The 19,801-nt window shown below is 40.5% G+C and overlaps 1 protein-coding gene across 1 annotated transcript in view; it reads right to left on the bottom strand.

Annotated features, from left to right (window-relative positions):
• Positions 1-2,411: 2,411 nt before the first annotated feature.
• Positions 2,412-19,801, bottom strand: part of klf7b (Kruppel like factor 7b) — a 66,292-nt gene continuing 48,902 nt past the window's right edge. Inside the window, exons 3-4 of the mRNA XM_029458750.1 lie at positions 16,598-16,721; positions 2,412-10,847 (exon numbers count right to left, since the gene is read on the bottom strand). Coding sequence (XP_029314610.1) covers positions 10,796-10,847; positions 16,598-16,721 — 176 coding nt within the window. The 3' untranslated portion in view covers positions 2,412-10,795. The remainder of the gene's footprint in view (positions 10,848-16,597; positions 16,722-19,801) is intronic.

Here is a 19,801-nt window from a genome sequence, read left to right as displayed (position 1 = left end):
GAATTATGTCCACATTGCATGATTTTGTGCCTCATGATTTATGTCTGGTGCCAGTGGAGGAAGTAGCGTGCCCTTTATAAAGTGAAGTAAGGGTGTGGATGTCAGTGAGGTGGATGATGCAGCACATTTCGCTTTCATGTAGGAGATCGAAGATTCACCGACCTACGATTAACATCTGTGTTTCAGTTGCCTAACCATGACCATTTGCCATAATTCAAACCTGCTCAGCACCAAACAGCAGACACACATAGGTAGCGGCTAGCTGGTGAAAACGTAGTGAAACATTTAGCAGCTTAAGAGACAGATAGTCGTCTTGAATAACTTCAGAGCTGTTTTTGTAATGTGCACAGCTGCCCTGACATGTTTCCTTTTTGAGCACAAAGCAGCATTATATGGGAGGTGTGGTGGACAGTGCGGTCTAAGAGCCACTGAAATGAGCTGACATGGTCCTTCTGGGAGATAAGTATAGAATATGCCATGGGGCAACTCACCACATTTTTGTTTATTTCTGCTGTTAAGGAAAGCTGACGGTTGCAGTTTCTGTAAACACTTACCAACACTACACAGACTAATGCTGCTGAATAAGATTATAAACAGCTCACTCGCCTTCCTTCTCCTCTGACAAGAACTGAACAAGCTTGCAAAACTTCAAAATGCCCACACTAATCATCGTCGTGAATTCCTATTTTCTAGCCAACACAGCCCACTGCTGAGAAATGATAATAATCCTCTGCGCTGGCTTTGCTGAAACGTCTATATCCTTCGTCTTAAGCACTCTGTGAGCAAAGAATACAAACATGTGTGGAAATGCAAAGTCTGTATTTACAGAAAAGCCAAGTGACCACTTAAGATGATTTAAGTCAGAGGAATGGAAATGAAGCCCGCCCTTCCGGAAAAATACAATCACAATTTCGTCCCTTTTAATTAGTTAATAAGCAATTTCTATGTAAGAGGACACACTCAGAGAGCAGATAGGCTGTATATGAGTCCCCTTACTTCTGCTTAATTGATCCCCAATTAGCCATTAATTATTTGATCACCTCATTTAGTCTGTGTGTCATTGGTTTGTATGTCAGCTCAGTCAGTGACAAGTTAGCTCTAATTAAAGACCAGGACACTATAAGCAGCCTAGGAGAAGCCATTTACAGGCAGGGGAGAGCTATAGATATTCATGAGATTGTTTTAATTTGTAATAAAGACCTAAATTACCAGCAGTGTTGAGAATATGAGCTTTTCTGTTGTAGTAATGTGGCGCTGGTTCTCCGTACGTCTGCGCTCTTGCCAGCGGCTGGACAGGATGTGTCCATCTGCCTTAAATGGCCATTATGAAGGAATAATGTGCTCCCATGGTACTCTAATTAAAGTTGTCAGGGTGACCATGCAGGGGCAGTTTCTAGAAGGTTATATTCTGAGTTTTCTGACTGCTTTGGTGCGCTGGAGATGAAAATGAAAGGAAAAGATGTATGTGGTTCAGGTAGTATTTTCCTTTATTTCCTTTCATCACGCAGGCGTACTTAGAATAAGTGTTGATAGTTACAGTAGAAGGAACATATAGTACATGCGGTGTGTATCTTGCATCACATCCAACCAATGTTGAGCTCAAGTGCATCATTTCCAGAACTGAAGTGATTAGCTAAGTTATTCAGTACCTTTTTTGATAATTATTTATTATCTGTTTAAATATTTGTTTAAGCAAAAATGTCAAACATTTTCTACTTCAAGCTTCTAAATTGTGAGGATTTGCTGCTTTTCTTTGCCTTATGTGATCATAACTTGAATATCTTTATACAAAAGAGGTAATATGAAGATGCCACCTTGGAATTCTTTATGGGAAAATTGTGATGGACATTTTTCTTATATATTTTCTCACATTTTATGGGCCAAATAATCAAATAAAAGTAATCATTAGTTGCTTTACAATTCTTTGTGTACCACTTTTGTCCTTCTCAGACACTGACAGCACACAAAGCGGATGAGCAATACATAAATAAAAAATTATCAAGGTACGGTAGCCCAGATGTGCCATTCCAGGGAGTGAATGCAATAAAATGTTTGTTTTTTTCTGTGTGTTAACACTGGGAAGTAGGACAGTGCTATGAACATTTAATGTTTATAGGCCACCTGCGTGTGGGTTGTAAATATTGAAAGAACAGGTTAGAATATTTTGTATTAAGTCAAATCACTGCAACAATCAAATGCCTTATGTTCTGTAAAAGAGAGGACAAACTACGTATTTTGTCATTTAACATGGAGTTAAACTCTTCATCCTCGCAGTGATGTGTTGATTTATTGCTGGCGTTTTGTCCCGGCAACAAGTCGACATGCAATAAACAGGTTTCACTGCCTGGTGAAATACAAAGAGGTGATTTCATACGAACCTTTAAAAGAACAAAACACAAGAGAGCCACGTCCAGATTCTACCATTTATTACACATATTACATTCTTAAATAAAAATGCTCCACTTAACAGTTCTTGCATAGATATCTTACAATACCAATTTAGAAAAGAATTATGAAACAGACCAGTAACAAAAATAAATTTTCTTCTTCCTTAATAAAGAACATTACCATACTAACATCATATAATACAAATAATATTTTAAACACTTTGTACAGCAAAAAATTGTAAGTAAAACAAGAGAACTCAAAAAAAATAAAAAAATAAAAAAAGTCAACAGAGGAGCGGATGAGTGTGGAGTGAAGGTTTATGGATCAAAGGTTGATATGAAAGCTATCAGAGTAACAGAGCCCCTGCAGGACGGGCGACAGGGATGTTGTGATGGTGAAAACACACCTGCTGTCTTCTCATTTCTCTACATGTCGACTCATCCCAGGAAATACATCGTTGTGATCCGTTAGCGGTTATGGTTTGAGTTCACTGTGGTGATATAAAGGTGATAAAACACAGCTGTCTCTAAATGACCACACTCGATTGTTCACTTTTACCCCAACATGTGGCATGAAGATTGGCATGAAAATCATTCTGTCTCTGCCAAGTGTTTGTGTGTGCTAATGCTTATTGTCTGTAAATCACTTTTTCCTTTTAACGTGGGTCTTATTATCATTCCAATAATATGTTACTCACCAGATGCATTGCAGAGATTTTGGATGGAATACAGCTTTGCAACAACGTTCCCTCGGCTAAGAGGGATGAGCATTATGCATATTTTCTAAAACCTCAAGTTAAACCAAAATTAGTGACAACCTTTTGTTTGGTTGTAGGTACCTTTGGCACTTGAAGGAAACATTTAAAGGTGACTTGTGTCTTCTCCATCGTGTCCTATATATCTGAAAAGCAGCTGTTGAGCAGCAACATGTATAATGAGCAAAAGTATAACAATAAGACCCACATTGGAAACAAATCCAGGAAATTTAGGAAGAAACTAAAGAGTCCTGTCGATCGCTTATGAAAGGATCGAAACGTTGACTGAGTGATTCTTTGGTTTCTACACAGTCATGCGTTTTTGATCCCACGCACCTGTCACCAACACCTAATGGTACACAATAACTTTATCGTAATTGTTACCTGTTGGAAAGTCATTGTTTGTCCCATGACTGAGTCTCAATTAAATAAAAAAGTAATCTCTCTAAATCTGTATAAAAGATCCAGGTGCGTAGAGGAACGTAAAATCGGGGACTGAAATAGATTATCTTGCTTCACCCCAGAACAAGTTTTAACTTGTAGCAGGGTGGGCAGATGGTAAGTCAGCAACACATGTATGAATATTTTCTAGACTTGTAAAAATTGAAAAAATATGTGACAGAAATAACACATTCTCCAAGGCAGGATTCTTTGATCCTGTGAGAGTTTAAGCACAGCTTGTTCTGTTTGCACAGGAATTGAACCAAATTAACAGTGATGCCAATTTCCATATTCCAATGTCCTTAGATACGATACTGTACTGTTTGATGGAGCTATGTACCAGAGACAAGCAGAACATTTTTGATACCAATCCTTTTTGCACATACTTAGAGGGGTCGCACCAACTGGACAAACTCCTTAAAGTAGTTCCACAAGTACCTACAAGAAAGCATCAGGCATTAGAGTCTAACTGAGCAATTACACTGACAGATGGAAAAGCTCCTACAAGGATGGGTCGACTGAACTTAAACTGTACGGACCGACCAGACATTTAGCTGGTAAGGTGGAGAACTTATTGCAGTCTCACCAAAGAACTGCCAAGAGCTCCCAATGCTGCATATCTCTTGAGAACACTTCCCAGTACAGCTGGATATGTGAAGACTATGAGTGTGTTCGGCCCCAGAGGGCTCTGACTGCTTGTGGTTCTGGTGGAAATTGAGAGAGAGTTTGGTGGGGATGAGCGAAATATACAGACAAAAGGGAAGGGGTAAAGATCTGTGAATCTCTTATATACTGACACATCAAGCATGGACAAACACAGTAGTTACAGACAGACAGAGTCACCCCGGGATGCCACTGATACCAAGAAAGTTCAACCAAGTCACAGCATGACTGAATGTGTGTGAAGTACAACATATTCCTCCAGAATAAGATAATGAAAAAGGCATTTCACTGGAGCTTTAAGTCAACATGTCACTCTGATCTATCGCGAGTGGACCTGTAGTAAATGGTTCTTGGTGGCAAAGTGCATCCTGGACGTGTAACAAATGTTAAGTGGATATTTGACAGAGTGCTCCAACAGACTAAGCTAGCAGTGCGTGCACATGGAGAGTGCGATAGCTAAGTATGATGATGTAGTGCAATGTTCGTGTGAACTAAAGCAGATCTATAGAAACGCTGAAATGTCTGAGACGGTGCCGTTGCCACATAGTTTCGCACTAGAGCGGTCCGTGTGTAAGATCTCACGCTATTTACAAAAGCTGCCAGAAGTGACAATCCTTCTTCAGGGTGATATGGTAAAAAACTGTGGAAACTGAAGCCTGGTTCCTCAAAAGGACTGTGTCCAAACAACTGGCTGTGGTCAAAGACGATGTCAAAAGGCTGTTTCACACTGGGTTTGGATGGTTTGGATGGTTTTGGATCCGAATTCTGCAAGAATGACGTTGTCTTGACATGAATATCATTTTTTCCTTGTGGGGTACAAACTGTTTTCTAACTGCACACATACTACCGTTCGTCTAGGCTCTGATTTCAGACGAACTCATTTAAGTGAATTTGGAAAGAAACTTTATATTTTTAGGTAAACCAATCCCAGATTGGGACAAACCCGTCAGTGTGAAAGCGCCTTTAGTAAATCCCAAAGGGAAGAACTTTCCCTCTGGACTTCCACTGTACTTTAACCATTTGATGTATGGGAATGGTAAACTTGTTCACAACTGGTGATGTAACATTTGTTTACATAGTCAACAGTTTAACATTTCCACAGACTGCAGCCCACCTGTGACTTTGAAATATGACATTACTATTTGCAGTGTGCTAAAAAGCTAAAGCTTCTGCACTCCTGCCTATAAGACCATGAGAACATTATTTTACATTTGCGAACCATGAGTTCGGCTCCAGCTGACAGTAGACAATAGACTGAGAACGTTATGAAGCATGAAGAGTCGGAGCATACCGGTAATTAGGATTTAATGGGACGATCATGTAAGAAAAACAATCCCTCTCCTCCACCTTCCATCCAACACTCCTTTTCAGCATCTCTGTCTCTCGGCTCCTTTTCCTCTACGTCTACTACATTCACAGCAGTTAACTTGCAAATATGCAAATCTTTGGGCAAAATGAGTAAAGTGTGCAATCAGCATTCCTGCGGCTGATAGTGCATGGACAACTGCTGTGGACAGAGAGGGAGAGATGGGGTGAGGATGGAGGGATGGAGGGAAACAAGAATGGCACTTTAACTGTGAAGGAAGAAGGTTGGAGGGAAACAGAGTGGATTAAATATCTGTAGGGCCGTTTGCAGATGAATGGTCATTTATTTTATCTATAATCCATGAGATAAAATGCAAGCGCTGATTTAATGATTTGGAGATTCATGTTAAAATGCTTTTTTTTTTTCATCACAGTTTAGTCTCTTTGACAAATATCTCACTGTCTCCTGCCATTTCTTGATGCTAACGGGATCTTCTGTTTGTTTCACATCGAATCTGTCCGCTGGGTACGCAGCGCTGGAATCGGTCCGGCTCAAGGTCCCTGTTGTTTTTTTTCTCCAGACCACTCAGTTTCCTTGTGACCCAGAGCTATCTCATTAGCTGAACTGCAACTAGAGAAGAGGACCCGGGAGTGCTAATGCTAATCAGAGCTGTGGGACAGCTGCTCGTCGGCCTGTAGGAGCCTGAGAGACGACAGGAGACCCGGAGCAACACTGTGACAGAGAAACCTGCTTCAACACAAAGGAAACGAAATGTGAAACTGTATCTGAAGTGACTTTGAGATATGTTGGGTGTCAAAGAAGATCTCAATTAAAAGAGGAGAGGAACTATGAGTTGTATTTGTTGCATGCTGGCCAGCACAACTTGGTATGTCTATGTAGCTTGGGGCACATTTACTCAACGCGTTATCGCTAAAAACAACACGGTAATGTGCTGAAATTGACACGTTCCTTTAGAAGTGTACTTAATGCTCATCATTTCCATTGTTTAGCAATTTTCAATCAATTTAAACCAATATTCAATTTCAGTTTTCAGTCCTGATACATGAAAAAGGTTCCTACGGCACATAGACAGTCAGGTCTCCTCAGTTTCCTGTAAAGTATGTCCTCTTGTGGTTTTAAGAGCACAACTATAAAATGGTTGAACTTCAGTGTTTTTGCTGCAAATGGTATTTTTAAGATCTGATTTAAATCCAGATATTTATATTATTGTTTCTTTTCCCCCACCAGACTTTCATTACTCAGAACAAACGCTGATAAATCTTTTTTGATTCTTGAAAAAGGAGAAAAAGAAACACAGAAAATATTGAGCTGCAAATGTAATTTAAACTAATCTGGCAGAGAGGAGTCTGATTTGAGAGCGTTTTAATATGAAGTGCAAGTTTTCATCTCAACTCATCGAGCTCCATGACTTGTATGTATGTATGTATGAATGAATGAATGTATGAACGAATGAAGGGTCTGAACAAAAACCTAACAAACACATTGTCAGCTGTTGCTTGGATTAAAAGCATTTTCAAACATCAAATGTATCAACCAACATTTCTCCCACACATGTTCAGCAGTTAAAGATCTGTTATCAACCATTTTGCTGAATCACTGCTTCCCTCCCAGTATGCCTAATGGACACACACACACACACACACACACGCAGACGCACGCACACACACACACACACACACACACACACACACACACACACACACGCACACACACATTCATGCCATCAAAAGCCTCACAAAAGTGCTACGATCCCCATCCCTCTATGATTGTACTTCCTGTATAGGAGGGCTCCTTCTACATCTCATTGCATGTCTCAACATTTTGGCATGACTTTGCATCATCCAAGCTGAAGACAACAACCATCAATATAGCTTTTGTAACAGAAACCAAACAATGAAATGAAATCAAAAGTGAAACGCTGGATTCATCTCAAACGTGGGTTGCTTTACGTCATATTTAGCAGAAACAGAGAGTTAGTAGAGAAAGCTGCCGCTGGAAACAGAGGCCTCATACGGAGGCGGTCTCCCGCTGATCTCTCCTGACCCGGGGAGACTCTGCCCGTGGCTAAAGGGCAGTTCCACGCTGGAGGTTTTTGGTATTGATTGTTCAAAGCTGCACCATAAACCCCCTCGAAGGGGAGTGTTTTTACTGTTTCACCTAATGAAGGCTGGCAAGGCCAACTGGCACGATGACTGGGCACCTGGGATGTGAAATCCCCCGCCAGCTTCAGGAACCCTGCACCTTCACCCAGCTGCAACAGTCAGCAGCAGCGAGTATTAGACTGTTTTCATGTGCTACGGGGCATATAGGTGGTGGTGGGTGGATGGAGCAGCGGTGTCAGTGTTGGTGTTGATGTTGGTGGTATCAGTAATGCCCTGATTGCAAGGCAAGTTTATTTTTTCTGCAACCATGAAGCAAAGGAAGCAGGTGTGGTGGATGTGAGCTCGCCACAGTTTTCGTCTCTCATGTGTCGTTTGTTTTTTTACATTTAAGAGTAGTGATTACATTCAGGTCACGGAAAAAAGTGACAAAAATTTGGGTTTTTTTTAAGACATGCCCATAAACCTCAAAGCACTTGGTCACAACAAGAAGGGGATAGCTAGTTTGCTAGCTGTATTAGTTTCAGCAGCAGTTCTATTTACTTCTTTATTTCCCTAATTAGTGTGCATTAAATTTGGCAGAGATTTGACTTCTGTGACGATTCTGTTCAATGAAGGGAATTCTGTGCAAAGCATCACCATCATTATTGCTGGTTGTAACTGGACCATAAGACTCAACCCACCAACAACAAAATATATATTATATGATATATTATTTCCAGGTTAATTAACTCGTCGATTTCTCTTTTTTTGGACTTGCAATGATTGAACAGCTGATTAACCAGATCTTTAAGAAACCAGATGTGGTAATGCTTCTGGTTGCGATCTTTGTTTGGGCCAAGACATTCAAATTCACTGTACATGAGAGGCAGGATAGAAAGGCATTTGAGGATTATTGACACGCTTTGCAATTATTTTACTTATTTTGATTTAGATGAAAACAGTGGCTTATAGCCTCAATTGTAACCAAACAATGTTACCAGAGTCTCTGAAGTAAAAACGCTTATTAAATGAGAGGCACAAACTGTAGCGAGGGATATGTGGGTGATTGTTGGAACTGAGAACAAGCTGATTTCTCACTTCAAAAGGATTGAAGTCGTTTGTTACCTCCAGCCGAGAGCTAAGACATTCTTCTACTTAACAACAGTTGCTAAATTCCTACTGTGAAAAAAGATCTGGGAGCAGAACACATAATTCCAGGAAGAGTGTGAGTGCGTGTGTATGTGTGTTTGCAATAAAGCCTGCCATGCAGTGTTTTGTTTTCCAACTCTGTTCTTTAGTTAAATCATTATTTTCCTAAATCTTATTAGTCTTATCTCAAGAGGAGCAAAGAAATTGCAGTGTAAGTCTGCAGTGTGTGTGTGTGTGTGTGTGTGTGTGTGTGTGTGTGTGTGTGTGTGTGTGTTGATGGAGTATGTGTGCTTGTTCTGTATACAATGTGTAACGCGAGACAGAATAGTTTTTTATGTATCATATTTTTTCAAGTCTTTTTATGAGTTTTTTTTCTTTGTGTTTCTTTTTTAGCTGTAGGAAAAAAAAGCACAGATAACATTGAAAAAAAGTCAGTGCAGTCAATGGATACGAAACAGGCAAATTTGACCGGGCCGACGTGACCGTGTCTGTTCGGCACCACCACACAAAGGGCGGTTGGCGTCTTAAGTCCCACATGAGTAACCAAAAAGCAGCTCTTCAGCCTCCATTTATGCCCTGCAGTGCTGCCGGGGAGATGAGATCTCAGAGTCTGTGAAAGCGCTCCAGGATGACTCTCAGAATCAACAAAAAGCAAAGAAAAAACAGGTTCCCAGTTCTTAGCGAGTCCTCCGCCGACTCCGGTAGAGTGCGAGACCACAAAGGGTCACGCAAGGGTTTTGTTTTTCAGCTGGAGTGAATCGCAGGAAGAAAAGCAGCACAAAAAAACCGAAGACCACTCTGCTCTCTGCTTTTATTTTAGTCCAAAAAAAACAAAGAAAATACAAATCCCTTTTCTGAGAGTTCTGTTTTATTTGTTCATCCACTGGTTGCTCACAGACTGCAGAAGCAGAGCCGGTGCACATGGGGATTAAAAGACCAACAACGCTCCCCTTCTCATCCCACACATTCTGTTGAAGTCATCTTAGATTTTCAGTTTTTTTTTTCTTGAACACAATTCAGTGACTTTTAAGACATTTTCTCTAAGAGAGAAAAGAACAAAGTGTCATTCTTTGTAATAACAACAATAAGAATTGTCCTCTAAGTAGAAAAAAAGGGAAGAAAGTGTCGCTGCGCATTTCTGTCAGATGGCCTGCGGAGGCGGCAGGCGTCTCAGTGAAGGTGAGAGATGCAAACACCCACTGGAGGAGAGCCTGAGAGCTGCAGCAGCACCCGCTGACCGAGGTCCCATGGGTGCACCGAAACACCCAGCGTCCGAGCCCTGGGTTCGATTGTCAGCTATGCTGGAGGTCAATCCGTACAGTCTCTCTCCTGCAGATTTGTTTTATGTTGTTGTTTTCTTCACATAGATTACTTAAACTGACTGCGGCAGATGATGGTTTCTCATGTTCCGTGTATGAGAAACATTGAAAAACAAAGAAAAGAAGTTGAGTATTTGATTTCGAAAGCCGGTAAAGCACTAACAACTGAATACATGGATATTTAAATTCCCCCCACTGAACTACCTCCTCACCTAAAGTGACGTTATGGTTTTAACACACTGACTACGGAAAAAGAAAAAAGGCGGCGTAATGTTTCATCAAGCGAGTTAAGTATATGTTGGTTTGGCAGTGTCCAAGCCCCCGGAGCCACATGAGAGCAGCTGGGATGTACCTGGATGATGCATTCAAAGACGGGTGTGTTGAGTGTTCACTATTGCAAGTGTGTGAGTGTGTAATTTTAAAGAAAAACAACAATCTAGCTACTCCTCGTTTTCCTCCAATCCTCATCTCTAATGAGAGGGCCGTCAGTCCGTCTGATCTTTATGGCCCTCTCAGATGGATGCGCTGCCCCGCAGGCTTCATTGCCGCGGACTGGTTTATGGACGGGGTGAACGAGGCGGGCGGTTGGTAGCTCCATTGCCCATCCCTCTCTCCTCCTATCTCTCCTCCTCCTCTTGCTTCTTCCCCTCTCCCACTCCTTTTCTTTTTGCCCTCAGATGTGCCTCTTCATGTGCAGGGCCAGGTGGTCCGACCGAGAGAAACACCTGAAGAGAGACAACAGAGACCACGTCAGAAATCTAACATCCTAAATATTTATGAAATGGAGGAGATTGTAAATGTTAACATGAAACTTAATTAATGTTTGGAAAGTGAGTCAGTGCAACAGGACACAACAGAACAAATAAAGAGAATTTAAATAAGAATAAAACAGTTTATATAAACACATGTAAAGACATGTTCAAAGGCGCAGTTAGACCTATTTCATTGGGGATGTGCTCAAAGTAATATATTGGTTGCTTATCAATGTCACTGGCTCTGTATATTAGTTTTGAGTGGGCCCCGTGAAATACCCGCTGGCTCTGTGTGTTTTATGGGAACTCTTCATAATCTCATGGCCCATAAACCACCCACGTCCACCGGTGTTGTGTATTTAAAAATAAGTGAACATTGATGCAGCATTTCCAATGTGATGCAAACATCAGAGTCATGGAGAGTTAGCATCGTGGTGATTGGACAGCTAAGTGAGCTGTGATGCATGTGCAAGCCACATGTTTGCTGAAGATTAAAATATATATATATATATATATATATATATATATATATATATATATATATATATATATATACACACAACTGTCTTTGTTATGTCTTTCTAACCCTTTGGTTTGAACAGCAATGAACCACAAAGGATAAAGTTTTAATATTAGGCACGCTAATTTCAGTTTCTAATGCTAATCTGGCTAGTTAGCTAGCTGTGTCAGTTTATGCTGGGGGAGATACAAATATTTATATTCCCCTTCGAGAATTCCCGCTGAGTTTGAGTCAGATACTTTCTTTAAAATAGTTTCCATGGCTGCCATAGATAATTCTATACAGTCATATTTAACCGAGTACGGCCAATCGGAAAAGCTAAAGGTATTATTTCAACATGAATGAATTCACAGATTAACACACAAATGTATTAATTTGTGGGTAGATTTTTTCAACCACTTTCAACGGTGAATTTTAATAGTCTTTCTTCATGTCACAAAAGTGAAATCCAGACGTAGAGACGAATATGGGCCAACTCAGGCTCACTGATTTCCTAAATACGACTCAAACACGACCATAAATCACAGCCAGACCTCCACAGCTCTGTAGTCAGTCCTCAAGCTCCGAGTAGAATAGTATTGTAGAAACTAATTAGATATGCATCGTGAACATGGACACTAATGCAGACAGGCTGGCAGTACTCTCTGATGCCGGGCCATTTAACTCAGCAGTGACTGCACCTGGTGTGGGAGAAATAAAACCAGGTGCTGGTGATGTATAATATAAGAATCACAGTGTCACGAGTATTTTAACTTTATTACACCATTGTGAGGACATTAAAGCTGAACATGCATAATACAATGAATCACAAATGATATGACTAAAGGAGAGGCAAAACAAAATGTGAGCCAGAATAAAGGGAGAAATTAAAAATTCAATTAGCCTGAAGCTTTATTCATTATTAATCAATCAAGTCTATTCCGTGTGTGTGTGTGTGTGTGTGTGTGTGTGTGTGTGTGTGTGTGTGTGTGTTGGCAGGCTGCACTTCTATCCAGGAACACACAGACAGAGCTGAACACTCCAAAGTACAATAGAAGGTTTTTCATGCTGCAGCAAAGTCTGCTGTCTCACTGATGCTTCTGCTGTGAGTCATTCTCTAATATTAGTCTTCAAGTCCTGCAGGAAACCTCAGTAATTAGGCGGCAACCAGCCAGGAAAATAAGAAAACCAGCTAAGTAGGTTCAGATTAGAGACAAAATAAACACTTATTTGCTTTTCTGGAGCTTTTAACCACAAAATAGACATAAAAAACACAATAAAATGAACTGAAACGAGATCTCTGACTAACAGGATTGAATTTGCCCTCTGTATAAAGCTGCTATATTCTGTATTGATGTTCAGTCGTACACCTCTCAGCTGTTTAGGCCTGTGACATCATCTGCCTAATTGATGCTACTGAGCAATCATCTTCCACACCCGCCGTATATTAGCGGCTGTTTAACACCCCCACCTCCTCCTGATGATGTTAAAATAAAAACGAAAGCTTAAAACAGCCTCTGCCATTGTTGGAAGCACATTATTCTGCAAAATATGTTACTCACTGACTGTGCTGCTTCAAGGTTTGATAGAAATTACTAGTATTTAGAAATTCTCTGAAATTGTAAACCTGCTGTTTAAATCCTTCTGAGGATTTCTGAAGTCAAGCTACACGTCAGCCATTTTAATATTTCCTGAGACGTTGATCTGAAAAATCAATCTTTCTCCTTGTTTGGCCTTCCATCTACAACACTTCTAGAAAACAAGTTGTAAACACAAAATGTGGACAGAACCCTGTTTGATATATTAATGTGGATACGTTTTCTGTGGTACCTACTGTACACCTTCACCAGTGCGTGTGCGTGTGTGTGTGTGTGTGTGTGTGTGTGTGTGTGTGTGTGTGTGTGTGTGTGTGTGTGTGTGTGTGTGTGTGTGTGTGTGTCTGCGTGTGTGTGTGGCTGGACAGATGGCCATGCGAGTTACTGTGTCACCGTTGGGACCAGCTGCTTCCACCCCCACCACACACACACACACACACACACACACACACACTTCCTTCCTTCCCATCCTCCCCTTTTTCTTCTCTAAACTCTCCCTTCTCCTCCTCACTTCTTTTTGTCCTCTTCCTCATCATTCCTCCTCCTTCCTGCTCCATGGAAACATCGGGGGGTCCCCGCTTGATTAGGCAGGATTAATGACAGACTGCAGTGTGTGTGTGTGTGTGTGTGTATGTGTGTGTGTGTGTGTGTGTTTCCCCAGGAGAAATTGTGTCAGATTGAACAGTCTATCTAATGTTAACCTCTCCATGGCTGCCACTGTTTTGCCATTCTCATGGTAATATTTGTTGGGCTCCACCCACCACAGATGTGTGTATGTGTGTGTGTACTACTGTAAAGATTGAGGTACATCCTGGCTGTGTTAAGTGTGTTTCCATCCACTTTGTAATTCGAGCATTAAAAAAGCCTAGGAGGGAAACAATGGAATTGTGTAAAACAAGACTAATTGTTTATTGTCCCAGACTGGATGAAATTGCAGTTTCTTGTTGCTTCTAAATCGTTTCTCTTCATTCATCTGTCTGTTATCTTCTGATGAAGGGGTGTATCACTCAGGGAAATCAGATACCTTTAAAATCATTTCCTGTATCGTTTCCTTCTCTGTGGTTCCTGTGGTTGCCATGGTCACAGGGCGAGGTGTGATTGCGAGTTAAAAAACATCATGAACTCCAAATAGAGCTGAACATCCATGAGCGGGGGCCGCCGTCTGAAACAGTGCTCATCTCATTATTGATAAATCAGATTATTTTCTAGATTTATCTTTTAATTGTTTTAAAACAGATACAATTAGGAAATCTTTTTATTTAAGAGGCTGAAAACTGCATTTTCTGCCAATTTTGCATTAAAAAAAGATGAATCAATTATATAAATATTTGGGAATATCAACTAATAATTTCATCCACATATCGATGCAGCTCTAGTATGAAAGCATCTTAATGGTCTACAGTCACGCTTGCACTCTATGAGGCTGCAATTCTTATTGTGAAGAAAAACAAACTTTATATATATATATATTTAAAAAAAGTATTGAACAATTTGAAACTTTGACCTGATGATGGCGCTACATGAAATCAGTCCGGAAAAATCAGTCTGGATTTAAGTGGTGGACCGAAAAACAGACATTGCAATCCATAGAGCCACAATGCGAGCTAAAATAAACTCCTTTCTCCTTGGCTGATAAAGGAAAGATGTGATAAAGAGATGGGACACTGTCACCAACACTGTCAATGCAGAGAATGAACATTTAACTTAGAAGCCCAAAATAACTTCTTCTACTTCAAAACTCTTTGCAGACTTTGATGTACACGGAGCCTCAAATGTAACACAGTTTATATCTGTGTCATTGTGTCTCTCCAAGTGTGTCATTGTTACGTCTGGACCTTGAAGTGTTCATGTATGACTTTGCTTCTAAACGTCTTTGCGTTCTGCATGCATGTGTGTGTTGTAGTCTCTACACACTGTGCGTGTGTGCGTGTGTCTGAGTGTATGTGTGTGTGTGTGTGCCAAGAAGGAGCTAATACAGTCCCAGCTCTCAGCCAGGATTAGAAGCTTCCAGCAGGTTTCTGGAGGGTTTTATGTATAAAACCCAAACTAGAGGGAATCCACAACAGCCAATTACACTGCCTCTAGGGCAAACGTGTGTGTGTGAGTGTGTGTGTGTGTGTGTGTGTGTGTGTGTGTGTGTGTGTGTGTGTGTTGTTCATCAGAAAGGTAGTGCAGGCACACACACACATACAGAGTATTTATGTTAAAGTGGAGCTGGCATCTGGTGCCACTCAATTAGCTGCGACCAATCTGCCAATAGCCAGAATCCATTTAACTGCCAGCATAGGGGCATGAGTAAGCACACACCCATACACACACACACACACACACACACACACACACACACACACACACACACACACACACACACACACACACACCTTGAGGATGTGACTTCCCTGGCTTTTGTCCAGAAGGAGATTAGTTTGCTTTTATTTTGAAACACACACCCCATCATCTTTTTTTTCTTCCTTTGTTTTCCACTGAGGTCAAACAGCCTCCGACAGGAGTTGGTGAAAAAATGCATCGACGCAGCATCAATAAGTGAAATCTTCCTCCACTGGCCGGACAACATGACTTGAAAGCCAATAGAAGGTTAATAACCAAATAACATTTACATGCATTTCTATGGCTGCCAAAAAACGTGAACCCATTAGGAAGTTAATTTAAGATAATAACGTTCCTTATCATTAAATTGACGACACTATAAGCTAAAGTCTTGAACCTTTATCACCCAGGAGTCCAGATAAGGACTCCTCCTGTACGCAGCTGCTGAGGCAGGAAAATGTCTTTAAGTAAATGCTCACATCTCTTCTAAACTTCAACGGACTTACTTTATTTTGCCTCTAAAAGTGTTTATTTAAGGATTTGTATTATTTGTTGTCTTGCCAGATATCATTTTGATCCTTTTCTGTGGATTCAATACAGAAGCAGCTCTGTGAAGTATTTAGCATAGCTTAGTCTAGAAGCAGGAGTATTCTACACACCTAAAACAGGGAAAGAGACACTGTGGTTTAAAGAGAAGTTAGCTGAATAAATTCATAAATTCTGAAGTTTTGTACAATTTTCTTTTTTAGATATGTGTGTCTGAATATCTCTATGTTTTGGACTGTTGGTTGGACAAAACAAGACTTCACTTTGGGCTGTGAGATTATAACGATGTAATTGATACATTTAAAAGGCATTTTTCACTGTAGACTTTTGACTTGTCAGAAAAAGCCCAGATGTCACTATTAACATTAATTAACGTTAGTGTCCCAATGAGCCAGCATGAACAATACCAGGACCCTGAAACTGAAGCAGCTAAATGGCATTCAGCCCTCGTTAACTGTATTATTTACACCTGTGCTTTTCCTGTTGCGACATATCAAAAGGCCATCAAGATAGTGGGCTGCAGACCTAATGTTGACAAAAGCTTCTATGTGATGCACTGGCTGAGCTGAATCCCATTCTGAGATTCTGTATCAGTGACTTGACAAGTAGGGACTTTTTGGAGTTCTACTTGTGGGGACAAACACAGGTCAAACACGAGTCCTTGACAGATAAAGGGCATTGTTGTCCTGCAAATGTAAAGTTTACTATGTTTGTTATCGTTTTTGTGTACAGCAGTTGCCTGTGTGTGTGTTTACCTGTCGCAGTGGTTGCACTTGAATGGCTTCGCTCCGGTGTGTTTACGGTAGTGTCGTGTCAACTCGTCACTGCGGGCAAAACGCCATTCACAGCCCTCCCATGAGCACTTATAGGGCTTCTCACCTGAGAGAGAGAGAGAGAGAGAGAGAGAGAGAGAGAGAGAGAGAGAGAGAGAGAGAGAGAGAGAGAGAGAGAGAGAGAGAGAGAGAGAAGAGAAGGTGTCACATGTTATTATAATTTCTACATCTAATTTCACACATCTAAACTACAGCTGTTCACTAATATAAATGTAACCACCCCTGGCTTTTTCCAGACACACACAGCCCAGGGGCCGGGCAGGCAGACCATTTTTTTTTACAACCATTTCAATGAGCCAATACACTCAATTAGCTCTAAATGAAGTCTTTCAGCACTGCGGCGTGTTAATTCATAATCCTAAATTCACCCTGAAATGAATCTCGTTTTGTTCCCTCTATTAGAACCCCCCCCCCCCCCCCCCCACACACTCTCACACACACACACACACTTCCACACACACGTCCACACACACCCTGAGGTGGTGGGATCTGAAATGTAAATGAAGTTTCATCCCCCACTTCACCAGATGGGAGAAGAGATGGTCTATTGTTCTCAGCCTGTAGTTATCTCTCCATGATAGAAAGCCTTCCAGCTGTGTTTGCGTGTGTGTCTTATGGCTAGAGGTGTGTATGTATGTATGTATGTATGTATGCATGTGTGTGTGTGTGTGTGTGTGTGTGTGTGTACGTGTGTGTAGGAGCAGACTGTCTTTAGATGGGACGTGATGATGTCTGACTGCCTGTATGAGAGTGTGTTGGCTCAGCAGATAAATCAGAAAATCATATACCAACCCAAAAAGTAAGACTACTGTGCAACTAACAACAGTGATAATACAAAGAGAAATACATTTTCCTTTCTTAAGATACTACAAAACTTGCTTCATAAATCCACTGTATAACAATATAAGCAAAAACTAATATATGGGCACATTTCAATGAACACTTTAAAAAAGTATAATTAGGTTACCAGATCTATAACAGATCAATAACACACTAACAAGCAATTTCTGAAGTATATATATATATATATATATATATTTTTATATACACAAACTGAAATAAATTGAGTTAATCATGCACAACTGTATTTGCAGACTACAATTTAAAAAAGAGTCTTTTACAAGAAACCTTGAAGTATTTCTTTTCTTGCATGACCTTGTTTGTACGTTTGTATGTAGTTGGTGTGCTTCATTTTATTTTGGGTATAACGTATTCATTTTGATTAAAAATGAGAGTAGTTCTAAGTTTAAAAAAGAGTTGGCATTGCTACTAGGGCTGTCAAATTAGCGTGTTAATTTCTATTAATTAATCACAGAAAAGATTACGCAACAAAAAAATTAACGCAGATTAATCGCGCTCTTAGAAGCCCCCTTGACTCTTTACGTCACCGACGCGGCGCGGCCACAGCAGCCAGGGGGCTAACGGAGGCTTTACAGATGGCGTCAAAGACACAACTTTTAAATATTGTTTATTGTGCAATGAAAGATGTTATGCCAGATTTTAAATTGCACTTTATGACAAACTGTTGGTCTGTGTTGTCTAAGATAATTGTGGCAAACAAGATATTGGAGAAAGAGTATTGAAATAAAAGTGACCAGTTTATAATGCTACTCATTGATTCACTCATCTTCCAAATCCATTTGAATATTTTGAAATGCTTCTCACAGCAAATATTGATATATGCGATTAATTTAGATTAATTAATCACAAAGCTTGTAATTAATTAGATTAATTAGTTTAATCGCTTGACAGCCCTAATTGCTACAGGTATCAGTGATGAGATGAATCCCACCTCCAGACTGCATGGAGGTTTATAATCACTTAAGACAACATTTTACAACTCTGGAAAATCGTTACAGCAGCAACAACAACAACAACATAATTTTATCCTCCATCTGGACAATTAATCAGTACAATCACGTAGTCTACGATACAAAGTAATCCATCAGGATTGTGCACATATTTCACTGGCCAAAGCTGTGTGCTGCTGGATGATGTTGCGTTGCTTTGCGGCAAAAGTTGAACCAGGCTCGACCCAGCATTTGTTTTTGTTTGAAAGCCCTCTGAGTCCTCCCACTGCCTCAACGCAGAAGCCTCATTAAAATGGAAAGGGAGGGATGCTTTTGACACGGCTCAAACAAAACCAAGCTATTTAAATCAAAATAAATGAAGAATTTATTTTAGAATATTGATAAAGAGGAAACACTTTAAAACGCTGGCATTTCTCCACTGAACACTCTTAAAACTGTCCGAACCTAACTGCAGACCCCTCGTGTGTGTGTGTGTGTGTGTGTGTGTGTGTGTGTGTGTGTGTGTGTGTGTGTGTGTGTGTGTGTGTGTGTGAACTAGGGGGTGGTAACTATAATTGAGGTCTTAATGACACTTAATGGGGAGCAATACAGCAGTTTACAGTTAGTTAGCCAGATGTCCCAGCAGCCCCCTCCACTCCCATCACAGCACACACCAATCTTGTTAGGGAGACAAACACAAACACACAAACAGTCCAAAACAAAGTGGAACTAATGTGGAAACTGTTAAAGTATTTCACAATATGGTGGAAACGTAATTGGATGCAATAGTAAAGGATGTGTTCACAAGTACGTCGGTTTTTAATTAGGCCAACAATCCCTGGCAGAGAAACTAATTGTTTTGAATTATAACCTGGTTTCAGATCTCAGCATTGCCACCCACATAGTCTTTTTTTCAAAGATTCAAACAGGTCTGGTGTCTCATGTCGTGGATTTATAAAGAGAACTGGATTCAGCGTTGGAGGCGAGTGTTTCAGTGGCGTATGAAGCCAAGATGGCTCGACTACAAAGTGATAAAATTATCCGGATCATCCGGTAATCTTCTGAATCCATGGGCCCCATAGAGAAAGTGCACTAGCGCTTTCCTTAACCCCGCCTCCCAGCCGCTCGGTCTTGGCTCGTTCACATGAACAAGGAAGGAAAATAAATCTGGATTTGGCTATTTGTGCATTTTACAACTTTTAGGACCTACTGGTTTAAATAACTGTTTGTACTGGAGGTTGATTTAACTATTTGTTAAATTGGTTGATTTATAGACATCTCTTTCCCATTGTAAGTCTATGGGGGAAAGTATTTTTGGGCCCCGTGGCATCATGTG

This window comes from Cottoperca gobio, chromosome 21 (assembly GCF_900634415.1).
Source record: "Cottoperca gobio chromosome 21, fCotGob3.1, whole genome shotgun sequence".
Taxonomy (NCBI): domain Eukaryota; kingdom Metazoa; phylum Chordata; class Actinopteri; order Perciformes; family Bovichtidae; genus Cottoperca; species Cottoperca gobio.
Note: the sequence above shows the minus strand (reverse complement) of the source record. Positions and strands in the feature narration are given on the sequence as shown.